The sequence below is a fragment of the Carassius carassius genome, chromosome 14 (assembly GCF_963082965.1).
Source record: "Carassius carassius chromosome 14, fCarCar2.1, whole genome shotgun sequence".
In the NCBI taxonomy this organism is placed as follows: Eukaryota; Metazoa; Chordata; class Actinopteri; order Cypriniformes; family Cyprinidae; genus Carassius; species Carassius carassius.
In genome coordinates this window covers 18,573,463-18,592,211 of record NC_081768.1, presented here as the reverse complement: position 1 = coordinate 18,592,211, position 18,749 = coordinate 18,573,463, and the positions used below count along the sequence as shown (strand labels likewise).

Below are 18,749 nucleotides of genomic sequence, written 5' to 3'. Positions count from 1 at the left end.
CTTTCATTCCCGTTTAAGAGCCAATTGTGCTCGTGCCATGACGGATTTGCTATTTACACGGCGGAATTTGGCAAGTGCAAAAAAAGAACGCATCTCCGAGATGAAACGGAGCTGTTCGTGAGCAAGCAAATAGATTCTGATACATGTGAAGACTATCCATTATGACAAGTAGGCATATATATATATATATATATATATATATATATATATATATATATATATATATATATATATATATATATATCCTACAGAAAAAATTATATGCATTGCAATCCTTTAATTTTTAATATTTTGCATGTTGCTGTGCGGCCCTGTGTTTAATAAGCAGCATGTACGCTCTTTAAATAACAAAGAAAAAACATTGCGCCAGACTTTAGACCAGGTTTGAGTTTGTCTATGGCACAGTCTATTTTCAGCTCCTTAAAATAGTATTGCGCCAGCAATGTGCCTGAACACACCTCTTTGTTAGACCAGCACGACCATGGGCGCAAAAATGAGCGCAAATGCATTTGCTAATTAAACTTGCACACTTGCGCTGCACCTTTTGTTGCATTGCGCCGGCTGTATGATAGGGCCCTAAATGTAATATTCACATGTCTGACACAAACATATAAAGCACACATACATTTGTAATGGCAGAAGCCATAGTCATTCTAAGTAAACTGGATCCAGGTAAGTGCTTCTTCACTCACCTCTATAGGGCAAAAGGTTTTAATTAATGGAAGGTGAGCCTGGTGCTGTGGTCCCCATGACCTCCGTTGTCAGCTCACAGTGATGTGCTACTATCCAGAGCCAAATACAGCAGATGCTGCCAGCCGATTCGATAGAGACATCACATAGACTGAGCCACTGTACATATACATATACACAGATACATAATATACGTACATGTAACATCTAATAATAAAATAAAAGAATAAAATAAAATTAAAATAAACAAAATAAAATGAATTTGTTTTATAAATTATAGCAGCTTCAAATTATATTATTATTACATAGACAAACATAAAACACATAAAATATTTAAAATAAATATATAATAAATATAATATATAATAAGATAATAATAATAATTATTATTATTATTATTATTATTTATATACTTATGTAATATTTTGGGATAAACAAAACAATACGTTTGTTTAATTATATAAATGTTTTATAATTTATATATACACTTATCTTTTCACTGAGATCTATTTTTCTATTATTAATATTATAACAATGTTATAATTTATATTATTATTAATAATATTAATAGCACATTATTATTTTAACAACAATTATTATTACTGTTATTATAATTAATTAATTATAATTAACTCACTCATAAACATACTTCACTTGTTTCATTACTGGAAGAATCAGCATTTTTGAACAATTCTCTTGAATGAATAATTCATTCATTGACAAATACATTTTAACATCATTTGACATTCGCGCAATTGACATAAACGTTATTTGAAGCACATTTACTTTCAAAAGGGGATTTGCTCTATTTTGATCATTGCCATAGACATCAATGTTTATATCTGAACTATAAACTTTACCCCAGTATTTCTGTGATAATATGAATGACAATGTTTTTGAAGACGTTTCTTAACCAAACATGGTTACTGCTCTCGGTGTCAGCGGCAGTGCGAACACAGATTTGAATGATCCGGTGAGACTTTGTCAAAGGTTTAATATACTCACGGGAATCGTCGTCATTTAGAAATGAGATGGCGTGGGTGTCTGAATTGAGATCGCAATCTTTTAACGATTAATCCTGCAGCTCTAAAACCTAGGATGACTCAAGGGTGAGAAACACAAGCTAATTTTCCTTTTTGGGTGAACTAACCCTTTAATGTTAGTTTATGATTTCAATATTGTAATGCTTTATGCATTTTATTGTAGAAATGTTATGTTATATACACTAAGTAGACAGCCTAAAGGCCCTTTTTACCGTCGCGGGTGCCGCCGCCGCGGCGTCTGTAAAGTGCATTTGCAGCTTTTGACCGCTGAGTGGCGCTTTAACCACAAGTTATCAAACAAGCGCATCACAGCACATTTTCGCAAATAGACGTCAGTTTTGCCTCACTGATGTGTTACATTTGACGGCTTCAGTCACGGAAAGTGAATGAAAAAGACTATAGTTAAAATATTTAATATATTTAAAATGTAATATTAACAGATGAAAGTTTGGTATTTATGAAGTTATGTGCTTTTATTAGAACAAATTCAAGCAGGATAAATGTCAAGCCTGTGCCTGAAGCTGTGATTATATTTTCTCTAAGCTACATGGTATTAAACCATATTTTAGATTTGACACATTTGACACATTTGGGGAAGTCGTGGCCTAATGGTTAGAGAGTCGGACTCCCAATCGAAAGGTTGTGAGTTCGAGCCCCGGGCCGGCAGGAATTGTGGGTGGGGGGAGTGCATGTACAGTTCTCTCTCCACCTTCAATACCACGACTTAGGTGCCCTTGAGCAAGGCATTGAACCCCCAACTGCTCCCCGGGCGCCGCAGCATAAATGGCTGCCCACTGCTCCGGGTGTGTGCTCACAGTGTGTGTGTGTGTTCACTGCTCTGTGTGTGTGCATTTCGGATGGGTTAAATGCAGAGCACAAATTCTGAGTATGGGTCACCATACTTGGCTGAATGTCACTTCACACTAATTCACACTAAATTTAAAAGGTGTGCAGTATTATTTATATTATATGTATTATGTGTTATATTATTCAAAAGAAATTGTGGTTTACTTTGCATCTGAGCATTAAAAGTGGTAGCCTATTTTAGGGGGGTAGGCTACATGGATTAATATGCAATGTCAATATTTTCATATATTATGCCTATATTTTAATTTATATTTTAAAATTCCTTTAATAAAACAACATGCATTTTTGTTATTCGTTACCTGTCCTTTATTTTGACAGATAACTTCTTGGAAAAAAGACATTTGTCTGTAAACTGATTAAGAAATTGTTGCATGTTAAAACGTGAAGCGCTGTATAATTTCGTTCACATTAATTATGCCTAATTAGCCTAAAACAAGAAACGAATAAATTAAACCTGCACGATTTAGCTAAATCTTTGAAACCCTAAAGAATGGACGGATTAATAAACAGTCCTCATGATTAAACTCAAGTTCTCTCATTATAATCAACAAATTGCACACGATGTAAAAAAGAGCTTCATTAACTGACAGCATAAGTGATTGTAAAGGGAGCCTTCTTTACTTACTTTTAGTGCTGGGCGATAGCATATGGCCTAAAAAAAAATAATAATCCGATTTATGATTTAAATGATTTTAAAATCAATATTCAAATGACAAAGAAATTTTTCAAAACAAGTTTTAATATAGTTATAAACTTATAACTGAGACAAGATGATAAAAAACTGTAATGTTATTACCTTAATGCTGGAAAGAACTTTATTTTATTTTATAATTATTTTTTATTATATATTATTTTTATTATTTATTTTTTGTTAATACGAGCTCATCAGCTGTGCAAATTTTGTTTGTGAGGAAAATAACAGTACATTTTTGTCAGTTATTTTATCTAAACAGTTCGATTAATTTCTTCAAGATTTCAAAATCAAATAGCCTACTGATAATGTAGTAGCACTGTAAGATTACATTTGTTTGAATGCATTATTGCTAAAGCGATTGCGTGTGAATGTGCTTTATCTGTTTAAATCATGCTTTAACCCGAAAATAATCAGTAAAAGAAACAGACAAACTCATATAGCCTTTAACATCCCACTCGACGATTGCAGTCATTATAACCTGATCAAGCCATACATAAATATGTTTAACATGAATTCTTGCTGAATATGCAGTTATATTACGGGCTGTTGGCATGAATTGTACTCGTGATGGAGGCTCCAGTCAGAATCACACCGCTCCGCTCATCCTTTTACTTCGCCGGCGTGTCTCTGTCAGACTCGCGGGGGAGGGTTGAGCCACTCTGAACTACGGGAGCCTGAGTGGTGCATTGGTGGATGTTAAAAAGAAAACCGATTTTCAACCGATGTAAATTACAAATTCGAGTTAATTGATAAAATCGATTTATCACCCAGCCCTACTTGCTTTCATATTATTTAATGAAAAATGCAGGTGTGTAAAATATGTGCTAGATTTGCACTGCACGTGTGATGGTAGATGTGCAGCTTTTATTCTTATTTTATCTTCATTACAAATCTTGTTTGGTTTCATTTTGGATAATTGCATGTAAAAAATAATTTACGTTGTAAAGCAAAATGTGAATTAATATTCATATGCAAGTATTTGTGCAAAAATTATTAATGCGCATTAATGACAGGGCGCATTAATATTCAACATTCAACAATCTGTGAATGTTGCATTTCTCTGTCGGAGAGAGCCAGTACTGTGAATTTCATCTTGCAGCAGACAAGAAAACATTTGTTTATTAATAAATAATTAAAATATCTCATTTTTCACAATTTTTAGGCTACATCTGCATGTGCTTTGTGGCAAACTTAATGCATGTGCTTAAGGGCGGAATATATTAAGATTTGATTATGTAAATTTTATATAAACCTCTGATTAGTTGAATATAACAAATGAACAGCTAGAACTAGAAAAATCTTACGTGGGGACAGACCATTTTTTAGTCTATAACCAAAACAACTGTCCTATATAAACCGGTTCAGCAACTTTGAAAGCCTCATACACTGTCCATATGAAAGAGCAAGAGATTCACACCTTTATCTCGACCCCCACAAGCCATACATAACTACCCCCAAAAACCCAACCCCCTCCAGCTGAACAGAATTTGGTCTGTGTTTTGGCTCCGAGGAACGGTGTGTTACTCGGCTGAAACATGCCTGCACTCAGCAGCACTACTCTTTGTATTCATTATATTCTCGCAGCCCATATTATTATTTTCACAAGACCATAATGATAATAACAAAATCAATTAATAATTAATCATTATTTTACGAAAATCATTATTTGTTTTTGTGGATGTTTGCGGAAGGCTTTAAGACCAAGCGGAATCCTCTGTTCCCGCCTCACAGCGCGCGGGACTCCACTAACTGAATCAGCTTCACCATCTGCATTGAGCTAATGCTGTTAAATAGAGAGAGAGAGAGAGAACCAGTCTAGGGCTATTCTTAAACTTGGAGCTCATTATATTGAAGTACAAATCCAAACACCAGAAATGTTATGCATTTTATGAATAATGAAATGTTATGAAAAGTATGCATTTTATTTATTCACATCGCAGTGTGGTTGTTGGTATTTAGTTGGTATTTCGCAGTATGGTTGTTGGTATTTAGCAGTATTTATCCTATTTTTAAACTTGAATTTAAATACTATTAAACTAACTTTTAAATATCAAGGAGTTTATAAATTAAAAATGGTAAAATGTCACAGTGCATGTTAAATAGCCTAAATGAACTTGTGTTAATAATATAATTAGAACTAACAATATAATTCGATTTTTTTTACATGAAAAACTCCTGTATAAAATGGGACAGCAACCTTTATATCAAAAAATTTTAAATCGTCCACAGCTGAGCAATGCCAGAGGGGGATCTGCGCCAGAGCACGTGAAGTGAAAGTGATGAACGAAGTCATTTTCAGATGCAATGGAAAAAACAAAACAAAAATAGCCTAGTTTAGGCCCACGCAGGCTCTGCTCTGAAGTATATTATACTTATAATTACTGTATAACGGATTGATCGCCTTTTTTCATTTGCTGCATGTTTTCTTTATTTATTTATTTTTAAACACGCTAAAAAATAATTACGTTTGTGAGAAAAAAAATATATGAGTCGTGTATAGGTTTCATTTTAACGGATTAATCACCTATTTTCGTTTGCTGCATGTTTTTTTATATATATATAGTTAATGTATAAATTGCATTTTATTACATTTAGAAATAATAACGGCTGGCCTAATAATGTTATCATGTACAAACAGGATATATTTAGTTCCCTTCACTTTACAACAAATCCTTTAAATTTAACAAATATATCAGAACAAAACAAGAATTAAAAATATAGAATTCTAATGGATAAATATAATTGCAGTATATAATAATATAGGCTTAGCTATAAACAAACAAAATTATAATAATAATTTAAAGCTAAGCATAAGGTAAGGTTGGGCTTTCTCATTCTCTCACTCGGGAGAAATCCGTTTCCATATTCGTGATGTTGCCCATTTGAAGCTTAAGTATTATTCATGAGGTAAAATAGGCTTTGTTGTTCACGCGTGTTTCAGTATCGATGGAAAAAAATTAATAATTAACAATATGTGGAGTAAGTGGACCGCTGCTAACACTGAATGTCATGTGACATGTGCTAACATGTGAATATGTGCACAAGACACCAGCGCGATCAAACAGCAGAAACAGAAAATACTCAATTTTTGGTCACACATAAGGCATAATTCAAAAATGCAAAGTGTTAGTAGTTTGAAAAACTCAAGAATAAAAACAGAGTTAATAATAATTATTGCTAAATGCTGGACCGTTCCCATTTCGCTCTGCATGTGGAACCTGAAGATTTAAAAAAAAAAGAATGAACCGAAATGAAAATGAAATGAAAACATTTAGCTTTTTATCCGTATATATATATATATATATATATATATATATATATATATATATATATATATATATATATATATATATATATACATACATACATACATACATCATACATGGGCCTTATATTTATTTACTGTTTAATAACAATAGCATGCATATGATCCTTTGTGTAAAGGTCTTCTTTTCATTTTTGATGAGTAGACTGTAGCCTAAGACTATCTTACGTTTTAAAATTAACTCACTGAAAATGTTTGAATATTTTTTAAAGACGTTACAATGTTATATCATAATGTTATTGTTGTTTTACTTCTTCCTTTTATTTTATTTTACAATTACATTCATTTCGCAATCCGTCCCTTTGCGCCACCTGGCGGTAGTTTCGCGAATGATTTTAAGACGCGACTGAATTACAGTTACCGCCGCGGCACCACGGTACACGCGGTAGTAAAGCCCAATTAGGCTGTCTACATACTGTATATACACGTCTTTTTACTAGAATACATTTTTCTAATATTAATTATTATCATTAATATTATTTTTATAATCTTTATAATTAATTATTTTTTACTAATTAACTAACACATTATATTTGAATACAATATTATTATTATTATTAAATAATTTAGAAATTATGAAACCTTATTTAAAATACATTTTAATTTAATATTTTATAACTAATAATGAAACAAATATATACACGTAACATCCAATATAATGCACATGTTCCGATGAAGCATTTTTACAGGCATTTATAAGGAATGTCGAGTATAACCTTGTGTGAATACACCCCAAACCCAACAGAAGCTTGTACAACACAAACTGGATGTGGCAAAACATGATTAGATGCCACAGTTGTTTTGTTGGAGATGAGGAGCATGGAGGGGACAGGCGCTGCTGAAACCTCACTGTGTGCAAAAGCAAACTGCCATCTCAAACAGATCCTAAAGAGATTAGGAGGAGGCAAATGTTCGGAGTGGAGCTCTCCTCCATCTGCGCTTAGTGTTAGAGTTTCCCCCCTGTCTGCTTTATACGACTGCCACCATGTGCTCGCACTCACTGAGAGTGATGCTTGCATTGCTGATACATGGGAGTTAATGATGAACAAAAATTATACACTTTAGGACAGAAATATGCATACTATACATACACAGATATACTGGTCTTAATGTACCTATCCACAGATCCTATTAAATATGAATGAGTTCATGTGTAGCATCAAACAGCCACAAATGGCTTGGTGCATCAGTGCAGTACAAATGCTATGAGTGAAGTGAATCATCTTCATCTTCACAGGGTTTCTTGGAAATGATTGGCTGACTACTAGCATGTTTCTAATGAGGATTCATGCAGACATAAATAGGAGGTGGCAATAAAGGGAGAAAGAGACTATGAGGACGTAAAAGTGAGATAGTAAGTGCTTCACTAAATCCCTCTTTGGTTCTTTCCAAACAGCTCAAATTGGATTTTGGGATCAGGAGATACCACAAACTATCCAGGAATAAGAGCGGAGAAACAACTGCTTATTTACCTGTAGCACTGTTGTTTGAACATGCACCTCCCAAATGTTCATTATAATCTCATTATATACTGTCATACTAGTTCCACCAGCTTCACAATCATTAGAGAACCTTCATCAGACACTATAATGAGTGAGAGTGCTTTCAATTATCTTGTTACTAAGGCAACAAAGTTTAAAAAGCTAAAACAGATTTAAATGGATTTTAAAGCTAATATTACAGGTTCATGTTTATATAATCTACTGATGACTTTCATTGTATGACTAAAAAACACAGATGTTTCTCAAAATGTATTTGTTTCACAGAAGAAAGTCATACAGGTTTGGAACGACATGAGGATGAGTGAATGATTACAGAATTTTACATTTTCGGTAAACTATGCCAATAATTGTGAAAATTATGAAGTTTGCATGGAAATTAAAATGTTATTTCAAAACTTTCACGTTTTCATGCTCAAGGTCCAGTTTTGGCTGTCATGTTGGGTGACTGAACAGGGGTGTGTTTTAGACCTCAAGCAGAGAATGACTTATACAGGTCAAATAAAGAGAGGGAAAAAACAGTGTTGTGTGCATGTGTTTTTCCAGTCAGAGGCCAGGAATAGCAATGCTGTAGGGTCTCTATGACTCTGTCAGGTACACAAACAAACAAAAAAACAGTAAATGTCCACAAACAAGTACACAGATAAACACCACCGAGTATGGTATCCAAGTATGACTATTTACACAAAGTTTCTTTGTTCTGCTGAACACAAAGGAAGATATTTGGAAGAATGTTTGTAACCAAAGAGATCTCGGTCCCCATTGACTACCATAGTATATATTTTTTCCTACTATGGAAGTCAATGGGGACCGAGATCTGTTTGATTCTGTCATTTTTCCAAATATCTTCCTGTGTGTTCAACAGAACAAAGAAACTCATACAGGTTTGGAACAACTTGAGGGTGAGTAAACGATGATAGAATTTTCATTTTTGGGTGAACTATCCCTTTAAGGTATCTGACACTAAGTGTTGGCAATGGAAATGTGTACTTGTCACTAAAAATATATGATATATTTGTACTATATATATTTTGTACTCGGAACGTAGGTACATTTTCGTGTTTCCAAACGAACATATTAAGTGGCGGAAGTCTCCGCGTTTAAAAGTATTTTTAAAAAGTGTAAACAAATTGTAAAAAAAAAAAAAGTTTATATTAATAAACAACCTGCAGTTTAATGTTTGCATTTCTTTCCCTTACTGTACCAAAAATTAACCGAACCGTGACTTTAAAACCGAGGTACGTACCGAACCGTGATTTTTGCGTACCGTTACACCCCTAATATATATATATATATATATATATATATATATATATATATATATATATATATATATATATATATATATATATATATATATATATGTGTGTGTGTGTGTATTATATATTTAACTTAAATGTTGTTTGTTAATCTACCAGATTGATTTGTTCAATTGAATCAGCACATTAGAGTGGATTTTCACCTTGATGGTCAGCTCTCTGGCTTGTTATTTCTATTACATGTGAAACACATGCATTATCTATGCATTTTCTGCTTTGAAACTGTGTGTAGCATTATGATCCAAGCATTTTGATTGACTTTCCTACCTGCCTGTCATCATAAGTATTTAAATACCTCTGGGCACCCGGTTTGTACAGACAGGATACGTCATCAGCGCGTTCACGTAAGTTATGCAGACAGCAAGAATGGCAGGCAACCATTAACAACCTGACCTTCCTTCCTGGTATTGTAGTACATTTACATTTATTCATTTAGCTGACGCTTTTATCCAAAGTGACTTACAATTGCTATATATGTCAGAGTTCGCGCGCCTCTGGAGCAACTAGGGGTTAAGTGTCTTGCTCAGGGACACATTGGTGTCTCACAGTGGATTTGAACCCGGGTCTCTCACACCAAAGGCATGTGTCTTATCCACTGCGCCAACACCACCCCATCCGTAGTACGTTTACTAACTTTACTATAAAGTTTTCTCACCAGTGAATGACACATGATGTATTGTAGTAATGTTGTCTATGGTCATCTGGTCTATATGCGTATATGGGTTCAGGGGGCGTGGCTTTGGACAACAATTTGCAGTGAGGGTAGGATATTCGCTTTCAGTGCTATCAGGCTGAAGAAAGCATTTTTCAAGATGTCCTACTGCACCTTTAATATCATTAGATTAATTTTCTGATTCCAGACCAGATCACGTCTTCCAAAAAAAAAAAAAAAAAAACCTGCTAATCGTGATTTTTTTGTGTGTGTGTCTTTAAAATTTGATTTTTTATCTATAATTTTTTTTTATAGAATTAAATAGTTTTGAGTTAAAGTCATCCTGTGTTCCATTTGTGTATATATATATATATATATATATATACATACAGTACAGACCAAAAGTTTGGACACACCTTCTCATTCAAAGAGCTTTCTTTATTTTCATGACTATGAAAATTGTAGAGTCACACTGAAGGCATCAAGGGCTATTTGACCAAGAAGGAGAGTGATGGGGTGCTGCGCCAGATGACCTGGCCTCCACAGTCACCGGACCTGAACCCAATCGAGATGGTTTAGGGGTGAGCTGGACCGCAGACTGAAGGCAAAAGGGCCAACAAGTGCTAAGCATCTCTCGGGGAACTCCTTCAAGACTGTTGGAAGACCATTTCAGGTGACTACCTCTTGAAGCTCATCAAGAGAATGCCAAGAGTGTGCAAAGCAGTAATCAAAGCAAAAGGTGGCTACTTTGAAGAACCTAGAATATGACATATTTTCAGTTGTTTCACACTTTTTTGTTATGTATATAATTCTATATATAATTCCACATGTTAATTCATAGTTTTGATGCCTTCAGTGTGAATCTACAATTTTCATAGTCATGAAAATAAAGAAAACTCTTTGAATGAGAAGGTGTGTCCAAACTTTTGGTCTGTACTGTATATAAATATATATATATATATATATATAAGTATGTACATGCACACAAGATAGAACATTAGCAAATTTGAAAAGCATGAATTCCAAATTAAGTATTCAAACACATTAAAAAAACACTCAAAATGCCAGGACTCTGTCTGCCCTCTGTTGTCCTCTAACTAATCTGGCCATTTCAAAAGTACACATGTCCTCCATCTTCCACAGACTGTTTTCTCTCTATCATCAAGGGCAGCCCGGCCACGTGTCATATTTTACCCTGATTTTACTTTGATGGCCTGTCTCTTTTCTCCTTCAGACAACACACATGCACACACTTGGTGAAAGATATCAATTCAGCCTCCCCTGTTCTCCACACAGTGGGCTGCTCTTCATCTCTCCTCGTCTAATCTAACACAGATCAGTGGCTTAAACGTATTAGTGTACGATGTGAGGTAAATCTCCTCCATTCACTAACTCTGAAAAATGACACTGCTGGATTAGCGGCAGCCACAATCAGAGCATTAAACACACATGCACATTTACACCAAGACGCAGTCAATAAAGCACTCTTAATCACAGAGGTATTCAACAGGGAGGATAGCGTGTATCCTTGAGAGATGTGGAGGGCCACACATCTATCAAATCTCTGCTATGAGCGCTGGACCGCTCGTATAGGCAAGGAGGTGGGGCGGCAGTCAACTCCAGGAAATAAGAAAATGATTAAGAGTGATTTAAAGTCACAGAATGTGGAGAAAACGCACATCTGTCCGACAGAGAATGATGTTATTACACCACCTTCCATGTGCCTCTTCGCCTCTCTGCTGCCTTTCTCTAGCTCTCGCTGCAGTTTCATCTCTAAGAGTGATGAAGCTTGTATATAAACTCAGTGATTGGAACCCGGGAGAAAAGTGAAGAACTGACACGAGGAGCCAACATCAAATCAATACAATTTGCATCAGGTTGAATACTGCACTCGTAATGAAATATGGCCACACTAACCATTACAAAAAAAATTAGATGGGGGACACTGGGATATCCACTAGTACATCTGGATGCATGAAGACTGTTTATGAATTAACTACTGCATCGATTTCAGTTTAAAATAGTGTGTGGCCACATGTACACCTTAAAGGGGTCGTTTAACAAATAATGTAAGTTCTTGCGTCCTCTACTCATGTCTCATACCTTTTCCAAACCAATGATTTTTTCTTCCATTAAAATTATGTTAGGCCTATTTAGCAGGTTGTCCAGGCTGAAATTGGACATCCGCACTCATTATCTTGCCCTGCAGAGTCTCAAATTTCAACAGAATTCTCACTCTGCACAACCAACCTGCCATGGCAATATATTTAACAATCATTCAGTCCATAACTGATCTGAAATAATATGGAACGGCATTTAAAACAAAAAATGTAGTGGCAAGTTTTTGGTTAGTAGAGTCCATCCATGTATGCACACATTAATTAAAAGATTTAATAAGTATTATGCTTCCCTCTAGTCAGTCTGGTAGAGGCACACTTGCTGTCCTTTGTAGTAAAATCACAAACGTATATATGTTTATATAATATGTATATAAACACACACACTCACACATACCGTAATTCCTCAAATAAAAACCGGGGCCTTTATTTACCTGAACTGCAGAAGGTATCAGGCTTTTATTTGAAGCAGGCTTTTATTAGAGGCAGGCCTTTATTTCTAATTCCATCTGTTTGATAAATAATTGTTTTAAATAAACCATTTTAAATTAAAAGGGATAGCGTTCCAGTGAACAGAGATCATTTATTTTTTAAGAAATATTTAAAAAATATCACCATATACAACAATAGCCAGAAGGGCGACAAAGCAACTTAGGTCAGAATTACGGTAATAAAAAACACCATCATTGTGTCAGTTTGAACCCTGTAAATGTACAAAGTGTTTATTTCAAATACAGCTACTACAGTAATGCTGGTAGATCACAATAAGAGCATACGGTAGCTATGTAAAACAAATGTCTGCAGCACACCAGTATCTGATTAACGTTACAGACAGTATCTATAACTAGCATGAACATGACAAAAAAAAATATATATATATTTTTTTTTTTCCTCTGAGCTACACAAGTTACCGGTATGAATATGGAATTACATTTGGTTCAGTAATAATGAACGAAACTTTATAAAACTGAACGTAACTTTTTCAGAAACTATCAAAAATATGCCATTACAAAAGAACAAAAACACAATGAAAATGAAAAAAATGAAATCAGTCGCACAAATTTAACAAGCTCTTCAAATATGCTTCATTCTTTGTTAATGTTTTCGCTAATCATGGATTCTGAATTCATTGCCACAGATTTCGCTTATGCTTCGCAGTTTTTCGTTTGGTGTTTTGATACAAACTTTTTGTGTGTTTTGACACAAACTTTTCGTGGGGGGCTTAACAGTGACGAAAAACACCAAACAAAAAACTGCGAAGCATAAGCGAATTCTGTGGCAATGAATTCAGAATCCACTATTAGCGAGACCTAATCTTTGAAAAACATTAACAAAGAATGAAGCATATTTGAAGAGCTTGTTAAATTTGTGCGACTGAGTTCATTTTTTTCACTTTCATTGTGTTTTTCTTCTTTTGTAATGGCATATTTTTTGATTTTTGTTTCTGAAAAAGTTACGTTCAGTTTTATAAAGTTTTGTTCATTATTATTGAAACAAATGTAATTCCATATATGAAAACAACAACAACAAATCTGAAGTAACGCTATTCTGGATACCGTAACTTTGATTGAAGTCAAAAGACAAAAGTCCTGACAGCACAGTCAACTGCTGGTATCCAATAGCATTCAGCTGCACGCAAAATCTGAACAAAATTGCTTAAAAATAACATCGTTGCAGCTTAACTTGATAAATGAAACGGTGTAATTACCCATAACATAATATTTGGTGGTCAGTCCTCCTCCTCAAATCACCATCCTCACCATCATCAAGAACTACAAGTTCATTGTTAAACAGCTCCTCTTCATCTTCCTCCGCATACTTTAAAACTCTGTTTAATTTTAATTAGAATTTTCGTCTGGGTGCCATGCTCCTCAAGTTCATTTTCAATAAAGTTGTTTAAAAGTCCTTCACTGGCACTAAATGAGACCCGTGTTAAATCCAGTGTTACTACTACCCTCTATTGGCACCTGTACATTACGATGAAATTAAATGCACATTATATGAAAGGCACTTATGAGATTATCCACAAAATTTTCCCCCGGCCTTTATTTGTCCGTGTTGACCACGGCCCTGGCCACTATCAGAGGCCCGGCGTTTATTTGACTACCGGTTTTTATTTGAGGAATTACCGTATTCATATATGTAACAGGCACAGCGTATTTATCTTTAATGACTGACAACTCAAAGGGATAGTTCACCCCAAAATGAGAATTCTGTCATTAATAAGTCATTCCAAGCCTGTAAAACCATTCATCTTTGGAATACACATATGTTTTATGAAATCCAAGAGTTTTCTGATCCTGCATAGACAGGCCCAGAAAGGTAGTGAGGACATTATTAAAATCGTCCATGTACCATTAGTGGATCAAAATTAATTTTATGAAGCTACGAGAATACTTTTTGTTGCAAAGAAAACAAAAATAGCAATTTTATTCAACAATTTCTTATTTTCTGGGTCAGTCTTCGCTGCCATTCACAAGATTATCATGATGCATGTTGAATAAAGTTGTTCCTTTTGTTTTCTTTGCTCACAAAAAGTTTTCTCGTAGCTTCAAGTTATGGTTGAACCACTGATGTCACATGGACTATTTTAAGGATGTCCTTACTACTTCTGTGTCTTTCATTGTTGTCTATGCAGGGTCAGAAAGCTCTCGGATTTCAACAAAAATATATTTTTTGTGTGTTCTGTAGATGAAATAAGGTCTTACAGGTCTGGAACGACATGAGGGTGAGTATTTAATGGCACAATTTAAATTTTTGAGTGAACCATCCCTTTAAGTTTTGCTTTGTTCTCTTCATATTAAGCTGCGGTTTAAATATTTGGAATGTATGGCATGATCAAATGGACTACTTTTGTGTTACTTATGTTCTTTGTAGCTTGATAGCCATATTTATTATTTATTTTCATTCTATGGAAAACAACATCTGGATATTCTGCTAAATATATCTTGTTCCACAGAGACAAATTCATGCAAGCTTAAAAGAGACACTGATTTTCAAACGCAGATACATACAAGCACACAAACAGACAGACAAATACATGTACACATGCACATAAAAAGAAATATCTCACCTTGGCATTTCCCTCCATTTGTGGGGTCTCCATAGTAACCAGGTAGACAGATCTGGCACTGCGGCCCAGTTGTGAGATTCTTGCACTGCTCACACACACTGCCGTTAACACACGTACTGTGGCCGTTACATTGACATGCTGAAACATACAGTGAGAGGAGTGTGTGTTAATTTGATGAGACTTTTTTCCACAAACGACTGCTGATTAGTACATATATGTGTGAACGTGTGTTTTTATGTTTACCTGGGCAGGTTATGTAGGCCCAGTTATAGCCCTTTTCTCTTGAACAGACACTGGTGTCCAATACCCTCTCTCGGCTCTGTCTGCTCAGGCTTCTCATTGGTCCACGGTATGATCCCTCAATACACTGGCCCTGACCTGTGTCTGTAGGGTCTCCACACCAACCGCATTCAGGATGTTCCAGGCACTGACCACATGTACGATGACCTGAGCAGTTCTGAGCTAAAGAGAGAGAAAACTTAGATCAATTTTAGATAAATTAATTCCAGATAATTGAGTATTTGCCAACCCTTTTATCCTCATGTACCGTCACCATCACATCAGTAGCAATCAGTGTTGTTATTGCAAAAAGTACATTAAATTGCTTAATCTAAAATTAAATTGAAAACTATAAATATAAAAAGCTAATATTAAATGTACACTATTTTATTTTTATTATTATTATTATATTAAATGATGAAAAAAAAGTCCATCTTCCAAACCATGCCTTTATTTGATCAAAATACACTTACACTTACAAATGTATAATAATTTTGTATATTTTAGTGCAGTCGATATTTATTTGTATATTTAATAAATACTATAATAGTTAATAAATACTAAAATAACTTGGTAACCTTTTAACTAAGCAGTAAAATATCAAGTAACATTACTTTGTGTAAAGCCATCAGGCCATCAGAGAACATCTGCTGCAGGCAAGTAGAAACCTCTTGGTTATGTATATAAGATCAGATACATACATTAGATACCTGACGCACAATGATACTACAGTTCCGCTTCTCTGCTTACTCACAAACTCCAAGTCTGAGTAGAGGCAGCCCACACACATGGGCCTATTTACAAGGGTCTGTCTTCTTCAGTGCAAACAACCAGCTTTAATGCTTACCACTGAAGTGTGGATGAAATATGGCATTTAAAGTGATGTTTTTTTGTTGTTGTTTTATTTTATAGTCAAGCAATGAATTATTTGTTTGGCCAAATAGAACAGACCACCACAGGAGCGGTCTTATTGATCTCCAGCAGATACATGTAAAAAGTGCAGTGACAGTCACTGGAGCTGACAGAGAAAAAAAGAGAGACATAAAAAAAGAACAATAAAAGCCTAGAGACCAGCTTAATTTATCTAAATGAAATAATGAAAAAAAATAAGAGAATGCAAATGCATTTTCACGGTCTGTCAGTGAAACTTGCAAGACTGCCAGATCTATACATAAGAAATGTGGCAAAGTGTTAGCAGCTCCTAGAAGTTGCAGCAACTAGTTTATATTCAGAATTTTTCTATATCAGTTTTACTGCAAGCACTGAAATGTTCTGCAACTCCGTGTTAGTATCTGACCTTTTCATTTCAAAATTAATCGAGTTTTGTGCCATTACATTATGAATGTGTATTCATACAAAGTGTCTGACATTCAGAGTGCTAGACATTTGAGACACATGGGAGAGTCTCATATGATTTACATTTTCTCTGCCAGTAGGGGTTGTCTATAACAAAGTTTCCTAAACCCCTCAGTAATGACCTCCTTTCATTTTTAGACATTTGCGTGTGTGGGAACAGAAAATGTATGCAGCCAATAGGGACAGAAGCAGCGTCCATCAATGTACCCCTCAACCAGACCCCGTCTAATGGGTCCTCAGACAGCGTGAGGGTCAAAAAGTGTCTCAGGGTTAATGGCGAGGGCAGATTCTAGAAGATGTGGAGAGTGTCATTAAAAACCGGGCAGAAAGGCACCCTGAGAGAACGCTGCCACAGCCAGTGTGATACTCAGAAGCGAAAATAAGACTCTCTCAAGTGCCACAGTGTTTGACCTACCTAATAATATTCAAAAACGTGCTGTTTGGAGACACAGAGATTCTGTTTAGAAATTGTAAAGGCAAAGTTACTCCTACAAGGAGTCTTTCAGGCCATAATCACAACTGCAGGTTTAAAATATTGTTCATAAGAGTAAAATAAAACATAAAATAAACTAATATTTAATATTACTTATTAAATATTATATAAATATATAAATAGATATATAAATATAATTATAATAAGAACCAGAAAGAACACCAAACCACTGACATGGTGAATTGAAGCTGTTCTGATTGCTGCAGGAGGTATACAAACATCTTATCTAAATGAATAATGCATCACATAGAAAAAAGAAATGTGAAAAGTTTTCTGACATGATCTGTAGAAGTTCTGGGCATATTTGCATGTTCTTTTGCATTCTTGATCTAGATTTCCACAGCGCACAGATGTGTTAGGTGAACTCTCTACCCAGAAGCCCCTCACTCCTCCTGCATTATTCGAGCCCAGTACAATGATTCATTTTGCTATGCCATGTATTCTGCACAATTAAAGAGGTGTTTCATTATTACAAACACAATTCTCATCTCTTTCTCTCTCACTTTCTCTCGCTCCTTCCTTTCCCTTTTTGTGTTTTAGCAAAAGATCGAAGGATTATCTTTAGCCAAGGACACCTACACATTCACTGCATATGCAAATCTATATGACATTCTCAATGTTGTGCTTTTTTTCTTCTTTTTCTAAAAAGTACCACTTGCCTTCACTTAATAAGCACACTGATGGGTCTGTACACAGATTCAGTATGAAGCTTCACAAAAGGTCATTAAAAAATCCAAATTAAATCTAGAAATAAGCCCTTATTATAACATAGAGAGTTGCACTCTTTAAGTGGCACTCTTTAAGCTATTAGACTTTTAAAAAAGACTTTTTGTGAAATCTCCAGTAGCTATGAAAACTAATTCACCTATGTTTTTCATAACTATATGCGGGGACATTATTAATACCATAAATGATCAGACATCAATGTAACCATTGTTTCATTCCTTCAGATGAAGCCTTTAACACAAGTACTGAAATATGTATAAATTTAACTATAAATTATAATCTGTTCGAGGCATGTCTGGCCAAATGTCAACATGAAAACTGTCTACAGTTAGGACAACATCTGTTTCATGGAAATGTCCACCAGGGACATGGACACCTGTCACATAGATTGCAGTCAGTATTAACAAGCATAAAGCGGAAAAGAAAAGATTTTATTAGTGAGTTATTGATGGTCTGTGACTTTCTGAGAGAGGAAATACATACAGATACATAACTACATAGCTATCAAGGGAGGAACATCCCCCTCTAAATGTAAAATAATGGGTTTTGCATTGACTGCTGATGGCAAGTCTTTGGGTATGCGATCTTGAAATGGCCACGCAAAATAAAACTGAAG

General features: G+C 34.9%; 1 protein-coding gene across 1 annotated transcript in view; it reads right to left on the bottom strand.

The window, feature by feature from the left end:
- Nucleotides 1–18,749, bottom strand: part of atrnl1a (attractin-like 1a) — a 375,666-nt gene that overhangs the window by 250,928 nt on the left and 105,989 nt on the right. The window contains exons 19-20 of the mRNA XM_059566501.1: nt 15,523–15,741; nt 15,280–15,417 (exon numbers count right to left, since the gene is read on the bottom strand). Of these exons, the coding sequence (XP_059422484.1) occupies nt 15,280–15,417; nt 15,523–15,741 (357 nt within the window). The remainder of the gene's footprint in view (nt 1–15,279; nt 15,418–15,522; nt 15,742–18,749) is intronic.